Below are 14,367 nucleotides of genomic sequence, written 5' to 3'. Positions count from 1 at the left end.
AGCATGGGCAGACACAATTTAAAAAAAAAAAAAAAAAAAAAAAAAGAGTCCTTAGTTGTGTCCTTTACAATACATTTTCTAGACGTGGGGAGTTAAGTGATCATTTTGGGGTGGGGTGGACAGGTTGTATTTAAACCCCCACCCCCGTCAGGAATACTGCCCTGCAGTTTTCTCTTGGCTGTCACTTTTCTGGGAGTGCATGAAACCTGCCCCTGGGCTGTCTTCTCATATATGTGTTTTTCTTCCTCATGGTGCCAGGAATTTGTCTTAGTGTAATACCATGCTTTTCCCCTTTGATTCCTTTCTCCCCTCCTCATTTTTTTAAAAAAGCAAAGTCCACTTTATTTACTGATGTTTTTATTGTTGGTCACTACCAGGCAACAGGGTTGACAAATACAGTGAGCTTTGAGGAAGTGACAAAATTTCAAATAATGTCCAAAAGCCCTAGTCATAATTGCATAGTTGCTATTAGTCTCTGCTGGAGTGTAACTTGTCTAGAGTTTATTTTACTTTACAGTCTCTTTTCCTAAATGGCCCCCTAATGGCCTCTTACTCTTATTAATATTTAGGAATCAACCCTACCCAGCCTTGTTTGGGGTGTGATCAGTGGTATCAAAAAACCTGAACTACTGCTTAACTTCTAGGAGCATCAGTCTTCTCATTTATCAAGTGGAGATAAATAACTATACTTGATACAGTTGTGATAGAAATTAGATTAGTTAATGTGTGTTTGTTTAATATACAGGTTTCAGTTCTAGCTCTGTCACATAGTACCTGTTTGGTCTTGAACCAGTCACTGGCCTTTCTGACTGACAACTTCTGTTCCCTGTCTGGAAAATGGAGTTAATAAGACATCTCTAATTCACAGGGCTGTTGTGAGGATCAAATAACCTAATCCTGTGAGAAAGCACTTTGCTGATTAACTTTCTGTGCAAGTGCAAGATAGACCTTAATCTAAGTTTGATTCCAATTGATATTGATATGCCTTTTGATTTAAAAGCATTCCCCTATGCTTTTCAAAGCCTGCTTTTAGTTTCTCTGAGTTTGGGTCCCCTAGGTCAAGAAGATATTTCCTTATCTGGCCTCCACAGATTAGCCTTTCTCTAAACCTCAGGCTGGGCTTCCCTGGTGGTTTAGTGGTAAAGAATCCATCTGCCAATGCAGGAGGTATGAGTTTGATTCTTGGGTTGAGAAGATCCCCTGGAGAAGGAAATGGCAACCCACTCCAGTATCCTTGCCTGGGAAATCCCATGGACAGAGGAGCCTGGCAGGCTGCAGTCCATGGGGTTGCAGAGTCAGACACAACTGAGCAACTAAGCAACAACAAAATGTCAGGCTACCAAGCACTGGCCTTATAGCTACTTCTTTGGCTACCCCAACTCCAGTTTCTTTCCGTCAAGAAAGAAGGAAGGTTGAGAGAGGTTGCTAAATATTAAATATTTTAATGCACAGAAATATTAATAATTAATCGCCATCAAGATAAGATGATAGTTCTCCCATTCTCATTCCAGCCACTCTTATCAAGTCTAATGAAATACTGAAACGGCAGCTTCAAAGCCATTGCTCTCCCTATTACAAGGCTTAGTAATAACTCTTTAAGACAGGTGGTTAAGACTCACACTCCCAATGCAGGAGACATGGGTTTGATCCCTGGTCAGGGGACTAAGATCCTGCGTGCTGTGAGGTGTGGCCCAAAAAAATAAAAAAATTTTAAGACATCAGTATGATTATGGTAGTAAGCAAATGTTTATTAAATACCTTACTGTGTACTAAGTACTATGACAAAAATAGGGGAAATTCCTCCTAAAAAAAATTGTTATCTCCAGTTTGTTCTCAGTGGTTCTGAGGGCGAAGGGTGGGAAGGAAGTTGGGGGATGGAGTGTGGGAAGGTGAGACATTCTCAGGGGTGCTTCTGAACCTCTGACAATGTGCAGGCCATCTCCCCGCTCCACTCCCCATGTCAAAATGTCAGTAGTGCCAGGGTTGAGAAACCCGAGTTTAGGGGAACAGTCACTATCTGTGGGAAAGATGTTAATTGCTTTCCCATCAGGATGAAAATATGTTATCACTGTAGCTGATAGACTATCAGCATGTCATTTGGCCACCCTAAAAAGCAGGGCTGGGAGTTTGTCCAGAAGTGCCCTGTATCTTGAGAAGGGGAGCATGGCCTTCACTTCTTTGAGTGCTCTACTGAGAAGCCAAAAGACACCAACAGAAAGAAAAGTAGTAACCTCATCCTCCTACAGCTGACACCATTATTTTGCCTATCTCCTTTCTCCATTTATGGAAAAATGCTGCTTATTAATCCTGCTGATGGTAAAAGAAGGAAGATGATGATTAGCTTTTCACTCTTAGCAAGAAACTGCTGCAAGTTTACCACCCTCCAATCATCAGCTAATTTGTTTTCACAAAATGGCTCCACCACAAGCATAAGAAAAGAGTTCCTTTTGTTTGAATCATCCTTTTGAAATCAACCACAGGGGAACGCTGGTGTAGATGGAATTCTGTTTCATCAGAGATAACATATGCAATCCACATTATATTTTTCACCATAAAAAAATTATAACATTTTCATGTTTTAAAACATTTTCCTCCCTCCTCCCCTCCACCCAGCATCCCTTATGCCTACTCTCTTGCCCACCAAAATAGGAGTGTTCAAAAGATTATGTAAACACATTCCTAAGGTCTGTTTTGTCCCTCGCTTAGTGTTTGTTTTGCTTCTTTTTATTTTTCAGGACAGGAATTTTGTACTTGTGTTTAGTAGGTAGAAAGCAAAAAGGCTGTGTGCAGTGTGAAAAAGAAAAATGTTATGTTAAAGGAGCAATTTGGACCAAGATTGGTTCCCCAGTTTTCCTTCTTAAGGTAAAACTGACGATTACATATTAGAAAGTGTTTTCCTTTGCAAACACTTGATAAGAAAACAATTGTATTTCACTGGCCTTTAAAGAACAAATGATTAGAATGTTTTATCAGTCAAATTAATAAGACTCTTAAGAAACGTATTTTATGGCGAATTATTCATCTTTTCCTGCCCTCCCCCCCCCACACACAAATAGCGTTCCAGAATGTATTTCTTTTAAATTTTGTTCAGCTTAGAAAGGTCTCCGCTGATGAGAACAGCATGCTTCATTTTCACAGATCAAGCAGACTTCAAAGTAATAGCTATTATAGGAAACAGCCTTGTTGTCTTAGCAAGATTTTCTCTATCATTTTTTCCAGTCTCATATAGACTTAATGGTGCTATTTCTTATTTTTTTTGCTAGGTCACTTTGGGATGGGACTGAATATATGGGGTCAGACCAGCTAACGTAACTTAAAACCACCAGGTGCTGTCTGTGATTGAGGTATTAGAATACACTTCCGTACATACGCATGTCGTGTTCTCAGGAGTATGACTTCAGGAATTGATTTCGAAGAATTCTGTGTATTATTCAGATTTTTAAAACACAGATTATCTACACAGAGTGAATGCAAGAGTTGCTATCTAGCTGCTGGGCTTTGTTTAAGATCGTAAATAACCATTACTACTAAAGTATCTTATTAGAGATTTTGATTGTTAGATACAGAAATAGAAACCAAGTTTCAATGTGTTCCTGTGATTGAAATTTTGATATCTGATAAATATCTCAAATTAGACCCTCTAAGAAATCTAACCAAAATAAGAATAATTGGGAACATATTGTTTTTCTTGGCTAATTTGGCCAGAGGCTCTAGAAAATAAAGAATGGTGAGTATATGCCAGCCCTACTCTTATTCCTTGTCAAAGCTAGAATTAGTTCTTGTTTTGCTATAGGGGCAATAGGACTAAATCTATAGTGCTGTATGCACATTACTTGTAAATTCTTATGTTAGGACCAGATGGTTTCTCATGTATTTTCACCTCCAACGTTCTCTTCATTTTACTTTAGTCCCTTCATTTTTAGAGATGAGGAAACAGATTGGTTTATTCAAAGAGAACTAGAACTATAACATAGGTTAATACTTGTTAGCCATGCTAAAAATTAGTGTCAGCCAAATATGGGCATTTATGTATCATTTTCAGATTTTTGCCATATCTATGTGCTTACTAATCCTATTTAATACTGTTGAAATTGACTTCTTTAAATAAGTTCTTTTTAAGGAAATGTTTTGCTGCTATAAATGAAAAACCCCCACTTCCTAAAAATAGAAAGTAACTCTAAAAAGGAATCTGAATCAGGACAGTGTTATTAAAACTTAATTTAAATTTTAAATTTAATTAATTCATGTTATTGAAGTTTTAATTCTTACTGTTCTTGGTCAGAAGTGTGCCACAGCAGTGTTTTCATGTTTAGATGGCAGTACGTTAATTGTCTAAGAAGAGTTCATTTAAAACCCCTGGTTAAATCTAAGCTTTTTAAAGTGGAATGCTTCTTTAGGGGAGAAGTAAAGGGAATAGACATTCATATATTGATATACGACATAGTGTAGATCAGATGATCTTGTTATATGCAACTATAGTTGTGAAACTGGAGCACAATATCACAATATTCCGGTTTTATAGAATACTGACACTGATAAGGCTACAGCCCATTTCCATCACCACTGTGGTGCCTTCCTGTTGCTTTTTTGTAGTCGCATTCACTTCCCCCCTGCTCCCACCCCCAGTTTAACCTTTGGCAGAGCCACTTATCTGATTTCTGTTCCTGTAATTTTGTCATTTCAAGAGCGTTATATAAAAGAAATCATATATGTAACCTTTTGAGCTTAGATTTTTATATTCAGCATAATTCTCTAAAGATTTGTCCATGATGTTTCATGTACCAGTAGTTTATTCCTTTTTATTGCTGAGAACTATTCCGTAGTATGGATGTACCACAGGTTAATCATCCACTCAGTAGAGAACATCTGGATTAATTCAAGGTTTTGGCTACTACGCATAAAGCTGCTATAAACATTTATGTACAGGTTTGTGTGAACATAAGTCTTGATTTTACTACCACGTTCTTTGTTCTTTTCTGGTGTTCCAAGTTACTATTTTTTAAAAAATGTATTTTCTGTTTAGGGAATTCCTGCTAGCCATTCTATTAGAGTAGTTCTGCTGGTGACAGATTCTCTTAATTTTTCCTCACCTGAGAATGTCTTAATTTTTCTTTCCATTCTTGCTGGAATCTGGTTGATAGTTACTTTCTTTCAGCACCTGAAAAAAATAGGCCACTTGCTTCTGTCTTCTGTAGTTTCTGGTGAGAAATTCATTGTTTTCCCCCTATAGGTAAGGTTTAGTTCTTCTCTGGCTGCTTTCAAGAAAATTTCTTTGCCTTTAAGTCAGAAGTTTAATTACCATGTGTCTTGGCATAGATTTCTTTGGTTGTATCGTATGTGGAGTTTGTTCAGCTTCCTGAATCTGTGGTTTTGTTCCCCTTTTCACATTTGTTGCATTTCAGTCATTGTTTGAGTGCTTTTTCAGCTCCGTTCTTTCTCCTTTCATTCTGAACTCCAGTGATCCTAATGTTATTAAATGGGCCGTTTTGTAGCCCCACAGGTCCATGAGGCTCCTTCCTGTTTTTTTCCAGTCTAATTTCCTGTCTGTGTTCAGACTGGGTACTTTCTGTCTTCCAGCTCATTCCTTTCCTACATACCTTCCATTCTGGGTTGAGCCCATCCAGTGAACTTTACATATCTTCTCTTTCTTTGTGGAGACTATTTTTCGTTTGTCTCTTTGCCGCAAACTTGTTTGTAATTGATTACTGAAATTTTTTATCATGAATGATTTAAAATCTTTGTTAGATAATTCTCACGTCTCTGTCATCTAAACTTCTGGCATCTGTTGATTATCTGTTTGCATTGTTTTAATTCTGTCTTGTACTTTATATAGTAAGTGGCTTTCTTTTGAAAGCTGGACATTTTCGTTGTATGTTCGGACACTCTGAATATCATCCAGACCTTCTATTTTCACCGACTTTTCCTCACATTGCTCTGTCAGGGGAGTACGGGGAGCCTTCTTACTGCTACTAGGTGGACATAGAAGTCCAGGTTCCCTGCTCGGCCTCCACTGACCCCTGACGGAAGAAGATCCTGCCGAACTGGGATGGAACCCCAGGCTCCCTGCGCTCTCCACTGACACCACTCGGGCAGAGGAGGGGGCATGTTGCCAGCCAACAGGGTGGTTGTGCTGGCTCCCTACTTGGCCTGTTCTGACACTGCTTCTGGCAAGGGTAGGCCCAGGGGGAGGTCGGGCCGCCTCATTATGGCCTCCTGAGGTGGATGTCCGGGCTCACCGCTCAGCTCTTGCAGGTGAGTGCGATGGTGGGGTCACAGTGTTTTCTGTGGTGCTGGCTGCAGTGGAGCAGTTATTGTCAAAAGTTTTCTGTCTTGCTAAGGCTGTGTTTTCTTGTTCTTTTCACCAGAGAGAGCAGCATTTTGTCAGGTGTTTGTTTTTCTCTCTGCCAGTTGGCATTTCCAGGTTGCTAGATTCTTGAGCTTCAGATCTGGGATGTATTGATATTAGGCAAAAAGAAAACCCAAAGAACTTGCCACAAAGTCGTTCCATGGGCCCCAAGGCCCCTAGCTGTTCTGCCTTCTCTCTACTTTTTAGAGTCGTCTTCTGCTTTATATATAATGTTCAGGGTTTGGGGTTATAATTAGCATAAATCATGGGGAAAATAATGTCTTCCTCATCGTCCTGGAACTGGAATTTACATTTTTAATGTAAAGTTAACATTCCTAAATTTACATTTTAATGTGTTTAAACAGTTATATCAACTCTACAACCATTATTGGGGGAAATGTCGTACACTTTATATATTATGTGATAATTTTCATAATATTGTGCTCACAAGGACTTTTAGAAAAGAACATCTTTACTTAAACTGAAATTCATTGTTCAAATTATTAATGAAAACTTTTCCCCTCTAGGAAATAATGCAAAAGGTGTCCCAAGGCTCCTGACCAGTGAACAAAGATTTGAGAAAGACAGCCAAGCTCATGTTTTCTCCTGATCAAGAAAATCATCCATCCAAAGCACCAGTAAAATATGGTGAACTCATTGTCTTAGGGTAAGACTTCTCCATCTGATGAGCATAAAATTGAATGATATATGGTAACTTGAAAATCTTGGTTAAATGCACTTTTTTTTAGAATTTATATCCTGCCTATTTCCAAAGAGTATTTAAAGCTACAGAGTTATATTACCAAATTAAGAAATTCTTTTAATTCTCATTTTTATGTCATCCTTGGTAAGTACTCAAATGCTCCATAAACTCTGCCTCACCCTCACCCCTAGAAAGGACAAACCTTCTTAAAGATGAAGTGAAAAATGTACTTGTCTAAAGTCACATAGCCAGTCCATTTGTCTTCCCTATGCCTTCTTTTAGAAAATTTGCCTCAGCTGACTGTACCCACAATCTCCCCTCTGCTTAGGTCATTTCATGTAGGTTAGTGTTTATTTGTTCCTTTGCCCTCTGAGACAGATGCTGCTTTGTGCTTTTGGTCCTGTACTTAAAAGAGTTGTATAGACATGACAATATGATGATTTTGAAGCCCAGGACATTGCTACTTGTTTGCTTCAAAAGTAATCTCATCCATTCAACTCATACAGTCTTATGATTGAGGAATAAATGATTCCATTATTGCAGTTTATCCAGTCTAAACTTGCCACAGTGTCAAAATGGAGACACAATGTTAGTCTGTTTCTTAGAGATCTCAGAAGCTAGACGTTGTAAAATTTACTTTCTCCCTACTGTTTCTGTCCTGCCTGAAAAACAATTCTAGACATTTACAACATATTTTAGAATCAGGTTGGTGCAAATTCTTCTTTAACTGAGACTGTGGCCATTGTTTCAGATAAGAAAGTAAGAAAAACTGGGGAAATAATATGGTGTTACTGAGCTTAACTGGAAGCCAGGAATCCTGAATTCCAGTACTTTTTCCAACACTGCTAGCTGTGTGGCCTTAGGCAAGTCACTTAACCATTTTGGGCCTTAGTTTCCTCTTCTGTAAAATGACAAACAAGATCAACTAAGGTTCCTTGAGATTAAAGAAAATGTTGTTTTCTCAAAAACAATTTAAAAGATTATAAACTTAATATAGGAACTACAATATTACAATTTAAAATCACATAGATTTTGATGTGTTAATAACAGATTTTTAACCACCAAAGCTATTCAAAGTTAAATTCTTCAGCAGGAAATTTGAGTCATCTGAAGACTTAGAATTTGAAATTTAGTATATGGTTTAAACTGGCTCTTTTAGCCCAGCAGTTTCTCAGTTAACCTTATAAAATGGTTGTCTCTGTACCTGGCACTTGATGTATTAAAATGCAAACAATGCTGCTTCTCAGCATTTTAGAAGGAGAAATCAAGCTGGATAAGGTGGTCAGTTTTGTGCTGGTGCTATTTGGAAAAGAGCTCTGAGCTACAGGAACACAGTGTAGGAATAGAGAGCATATGTCCAGAAGAGGAAGGAGGCGGGCTCTGGCAGACAGTAGTAAGGGGCAGTGAGGAGCCCTCAGTGTGTGAGACTGGGGGCAGCACAATCCCAAGCAGCAAAATCCAATATGTGTTAGCTGAGGGACACTACCATGAACCTTTAGCAAGGTTAGCAGGGGCTTTTGCCAGAAGAATCAGTGTGTTTTACATTTTATAAAGGTTGTTCAGTGTAATTTCTCTATCTGACAGCCTTTGAGTAAACTCCCTTCCCTTCCTTGTCAGCCACTAGTGTAGGCCATTTTATAAGCACAGTCTCCTCCACCCTCAAAACTGTACCCGTTCCTTGCCTCAGTTTCCCCCCAGATTAACCAGCTATAAACAAGAAACCATCACACCAAAGGTTTTTGTCGTGCAATAAGGGGACAGTACGTGAGGAGAGAGTATTATTAAGCTACTGTTCATGCCTCAGCGAAGCAGTAAAGAATGAAAAAAAGCACAGCAAGCACCCAGATTCCAGTTCTAGCTTTGCCAGTGTCACTTGCGTGACCTTCAGAAAATAATGGAGGGACTCAGTTCCTCTGAAGAATAACTTAATTCCTAACCTATAACAGTGGCAAGTGATACTGGTCTTGCAGTTTTTATGAGAGAATGGATAAAATAAGTGATTTGTGAACTAGAACCCACTAGTGCCTAGTACATAGTTAACACCCAGATGTTTGTTTTGAACCTTTTCCTATTGGTTCACTCCTCGCTCACTTGCTTACCTTTAGAGCGTGTTTATGTTATCATGGAGAAATGGTCATAAGATGTGAGCAACAAACGTGTTTAACGGCCAGTTAGTTATGCTCAGTTGGACAGGTTTACTGACTTAACGTGAATGTGTACCAGCCAGTAGCTGAGACTAACAAACAAGTCTAAAAATTCCTAATTTAAAAAGTTCAGTTATTTATAAAGTGTTTGGTTCATAATTAAAGGAGATTCTATTTTAAACAAGTCATATTTGTTTAAATATGTACTTTTAAAGGTTGTATTACCACATGCAAACATTCACCTTTAAAAAAAATAGAATGAGTCATAAGAAGTCAGATATGCCATTAATCAGCTCTTGATTATCTTAAATAAAAGAGGGAAGAAAAATACAAGTAATTTAAATCTGTGTGTAATCCAAAAGGTACTTCTCTGTGACTTCAGACGTAAACAGAAAAAAATCTTTTTTGTTTCACACTCAGGCAGCTGGTCTGGGGATCAGCAGTCGCTAAAAGTTAATTCCAGACACTTATAATCTACTAATAGATAATTAATCAGTGGCTGATCCTCTAAGACAAAGTAAAGCATTTGTTTTAGAATTGTGTGGTTCTTTCATGAGATCATCTAAACTTTTTTCTCCCCCATCAGGTATAATGGGTCTCTTCCAAACGGCGATAGAGGAAGGAGGAAAAGTAGATTTGCTTTGTTTAAAAGACCTAAGGCAAATGGGGTGAAGCCCAGCACTGTGCATGTTGCTTGTACTCCTCAGGCTGCAAAGGTAACACAAACAAAAACTAAGTAAATTAACTTGGAGAAATTGAAAGACTTATATATGCTGTTCATGTTCTCTAGCAGACCTTTCACATTGTATACCAGAAGTTTCCTTTTGTTTGGATGGGAGAAGACACTTGGGAGATAGGATATCTAAAGAAATGCCGTCTAAAAGGGCATAGGACTTTTTTTTTTTATGACACACTGGGATCCATGAGAAGGAAATAATCCATTAGAAGGAAATAATTCCTTTTTTGTCATTAAAAAAAAAAGTTGGGGTGGAGGGGGGACAGGGCTTCATCTAAAATTTGGAATTGTGGAACTGCCCTGAGATGTAGTGCGTTCCCGCTATTACTCGAGGGACCTCCCTGAGCTGGGCAAGGAGCGTGGTACAGAATATATGTATTCAGGGCCTAGAAACATGTTTGGATGAGATCATTTTTTTAACTAAGTGGTCTTTATCAAAGATTTTATGGATGCTCTTATTTTTATTTTTTATTTTATGACCCCCACAGCTTTGTAGCATAGTGCCTTAAATACAGTAGATCTTCATTAATTATTAAATCAAATCAAAGCTGTGAAAGCAAATACCCAATTGTGTCTGTAACACAACTTCTCAGTCTCCTGGCCTATTTCATGCTTCACCTCATGCGAAAAGTTGACTAATTGGAAAAGACTCTGATGCTGGGAGGGATTGGGGGCAGGAGGAGAAGGGGACGACAGAGGATGAGATGGCTGGATGGCACTGCTGACTTGATGGACGTGAGGCTGGGTGAACTCTGGGAGTTGGTGATGGACAGGGAGGCCTGGCGTGCTGCGATTCATGGGGTCGCAAAGAGTTGGACACGACTGAGCGACTGAACTGAACTGAACCTCGTTTTTATTCCCAACCAAAATTTCCAGAAGCTAGGCCACCATTTCAGGACACTTGGGCTTTTCCTAGAGTGATAGACAATAAGGGGACATTTCAGATCTTAAATTTCCTATGTATTCTACTTCCAGTTTTATAACACAGATTAAATTTGATACTGTGGTGAATGAATAAACATTACAAAGAGTTCTTTACATCTGGAAGTACCTATATCTTTAAGCAACCCCAGAATGTACATTAATATTACACCATCTGAGGTATATTTTTGTAGGTTAAAAATAAATGAGAGAGAAATTGGTATACAGTGCCTTGTTTTAAGTTATATTTGCAGTCCCTAGACTTTTGGCTTTGTTTTATATCCAGTGTGGTGTCTAAGCAAGAGTCCTCAAGGAGTCTTCTCTTACTACTTAAGAGCCAGAGAATGTAGAAAAATGACAGTTTTTTTTACGTGTTTCTTCTGTTCTTTTGCAAAGAAGAGATGTGCTGATAAATACTAAGCAGGTGGTAGGGTGAAAGGTTTATTGATCTGAGGAACTTCTTTCCAGTATTTCCCCACTGAAGTGCTCTTGGCATTTTGGGTGTGCCAATTCTTCTTTATGCAGGACTGTCCCACGTTGCAGGATATTTAATATTCAGTTCAGTTCAGTCACTCAGTCGTGTCCGACTCTTTGCAACCCCATGAATCGCAGCACGACAGGCCTCCCTGTCCATCACCAACTCCCAGAGTTCACTCAGACTCACGTCCTTCGAGTCAATGATGCCATCCAGCCATCTCATCCTCTGTCGTCCCCTTCTCCTCCTGCCCCCAATCCCTCCCAGCATCAGAGTCTTTTCCAATGAGTCAACTCTTCGCATGAGGTGGCCAAAGTACTGGAGTTTCAGCTTTAGCATCATTCCTTCCAAAGAAATCCAGGGCTGATCTCCTTCAGAATGGACTGGTTGGATCTCTTTGCAGTCCAAGGGACTCTCAAGAGTCTTCTCCAACACCACAGTTCAAAAGCATCACTTCTTCGGTGCTCTGCTTTCTTCACAGTCCAACTCTCACATCCATACATGACCACAGGAAAAACCATAGCCTTGACTAGACGGACCTTTGTTGGCAAAGTAATGTCTCTGCTTTTGAATATGCTATCTAGGTTGGACATAACTTTCCTTCCAAGGAGTAAGCGTCTTTTAATTTCATGGCTGCAGTCACCTTCTGCAGTGATTTTAGAGCCCAAAAAAATAAAGTCTGACACTGTTTCCACTGTTTCCCCATCTATTTCCCATGAAGTGATGGGACCAGATGCCATGATCTTCCTTTTCTGAATGTTGAGCTTTAAGCCAACTTTTTCACTCTCCACTTGGTGCAAAAGTAATTACAGTTTCCGACCGTGCATTTTAAATCATTATAAGTACGCTCAAATACATATTTATATTAATCAAAATAGGAACTATTACAGTCAACACATTTTTGCCAATGAGAAATAATTTTGTTTATTCCTGTAGCATAAAAATCTGTGCTTCAGGATTCCATGAACTCTTGGAAAGCATTTTCTGCCGCCTCCTGGTTGTGAAAGTGTTTTCCCTGCAAAAAGTTGTCAAGATGCTTGAAGAAGTGGTAGTTGGTTGGCAAGAGATCAAATGAATATGGTGGATGAGACAAAACTTCGTAGCCCAATTCATTTAACTTTTGAAGTATTGTTTGTGCGGTGTGTGGTCGGGCATTGTCATGGAGAGGAATTGGGCCCTTGCTGTTGACCATTGCCGGCTACAGGTGTTGCAGTTTTTGGTGCATCTCATTGATTTGCTGAACATACTTCTCAGAGGTAATGGTTTCACCGAAATTCTGAAAGCTATAGTGGATCAGATGGGCAGCAGGCCACCAAACAGTGACCATGACATTTTTTTGGTGCAAGTCTGGCTTTGAGAAGTGCTCTGGGCTTCTTCTCAGTCCAGCCACTGAGTTGATCATTGCCGGTTGTTGTATAAAATCCACTTTTCGTCACATGTCACAATCTGGTTGAAAAATGGTTTGTTGTTGTGTAGAATAAGAGAGGATGTCACTTCAAAATGATTTTTTTGATTTGCAGTCAGCTCATTAGGCACCCACTTATCAAGATTTTTTACCCTTCTAATTTGCTTCAAATGACCATAGAATGGTCGATGTTGAATTCTTTGGCAATTTCTTGTGTAGTTGTAAGAGGATCAGCCTCAGTGATGCTCTCAGTTGGTCACTGTCAACTTCCGATAACCACTGCACTCCTCATCTTCAAGGCGCTCGTCTCCTTTGCAAAACTTCTTGAACCACCACTGCACTGTATGTTCATTAGCAGTTCCTGGGCCAGATGCATTGTTGATGTTACAAGTTGTCTCTGCTACCTAATGATCCGTTTTGAACTCGAATAAAAAATTGCTCAAATTTGCTTTTTATCTAGCATCATTTCTATAGTCTAAAATAAATATAAACAACAAGTAATAAGTCATTAGCAAAAAAAATAAAGTGAGAAATGCACATTAAAATGATGTATAATAACATAGCCACATTTATTTAGGAATTTATTCCAATATTAAAGGCAGAGTTCAACAATGCAGAACAACCATTACTTTTGCACCAACCTAATACTCTTGGTCCCTTCCCACTGAATGCCATTTCAGCCCTCAAATCATTGTGATGGCCAGCAAACACAGCCACCAAACGCCCCTTACACAGCTGACATCACCTCTGGTTAAGAACTACTATCCTAGGGAAAATCTTTCTAAGTCTTACTTCTGTAATTTCCTGTTGTGTACTTCTCTTCATATTTTTACTGTCATACTCCTCATGTTTCATTGCTGGCTCCTTTTCATCTTTACTAGGCAGCAAGAATCTTAGGGATCAAAGATTGACTTTCTGCTTTTTCAATTTTGGAGGAGTGTGTAATGAGGTCAGGAAGAAAACTAACTGTTTAGTCTAGCAGTCATCTGGGATGAGTGCTTAAACCCTGACTTCCAATCCAGTGAGAATTTAACTTGACACAGCTCTGTATTCTCAATCAGAGTAGATCTCATAGTTAAAAAAAAAAAACCAGCTTATAATCTCAAAGTACACAAACCTGTGTTTTTAAATCCCTTTAGCCATTAAGAATTAATGGCCAAAGTACTAAAAAATTATTTGATTGAAAAGTCAGCTGCTTAATGTTGAGATAAAGTAATTACAGATTTTTAAATCTTTAAAACCATTTTGTCATGTTTATGAATGCATCAGTGTGTAGTAAAGCCTGTTAAAGTGCGTGGGAGTGACCTAAACTGTACTCTTGAGGTTCAGTTCCTCTACAGAGACAGGAGTAGGGAAGGACATGTAAGCAGCCTTCATTATATCTGCAGTTCAATTTCTTTTAAAATATCAGAAGCAGAAATGGTATTAGTAAGAATGATAAAAGTTGGGTAGTTAGTACCCAGGTGTTTATATATTCTTTTTGTATATTTGAAAATTTCACAGTCTTAATTATCTTAAAACTATGAAGACTTTATATTACAGGTTAGCTACCAATTGAAACCAAGTAAAATTTCATAATACCAAAGTTCTAATTACGAAAGTTTTTTTTTCATTTAGCCTCTTTGCTGCATATAATC

At 38.7% G+C, this 14,367-nt stretch overlaps 1 protein-coding gene across 1 annotated transcript in view; it reads left to right on the top strand.

Moving 5' to 3' along the window:
• Nucleotides 1-14,367, top strand: part of PELI1 (pellino E3 ubiquitin protein ligase 1) — a 55,966-nt gene that overhangs the window by 33,800 nt on the left and 7,799 nt on the right. Inside the window, exons 2-3 of the mRNA XM_006064787.4 lie at nucleotides 6,874-7,013; nucleotides 9,780-9,909. Coding sequence (XP_006064849.1) covers nucleotides 6,943-7,013; nucleotides 9,780-9,909 — 201 coding nt within the window. The 5' untranslated portion in view covers nucleotides 6,874-6,942. The remainder of the gene's footprint in view (nucleotides 1-6,873; nucleotides 7,014-9,779; nucleotides 9,910-14,367) is intronic.

Source organism: Bubalus bubalis, chromosome 12 (assembly GCF_019923935.1).
Source record: "Bubalus bubalis isolate 160015118507 breed Murrah chromosome 12, NDDB_SH_1, whole genome shotgun sequence".
Taxonomy (NCBI): domain Eukaryota; kingdom Metazoa; phylum Chordata; class Mammalia; order Artiodactyla; family Bovidae; genus Bubalus; species Bubalus bubalis.
Note: the sequence above shows the minus strand (reverse complement) of the source record. Positions and strands in the feature narration are given on the sequence as shown.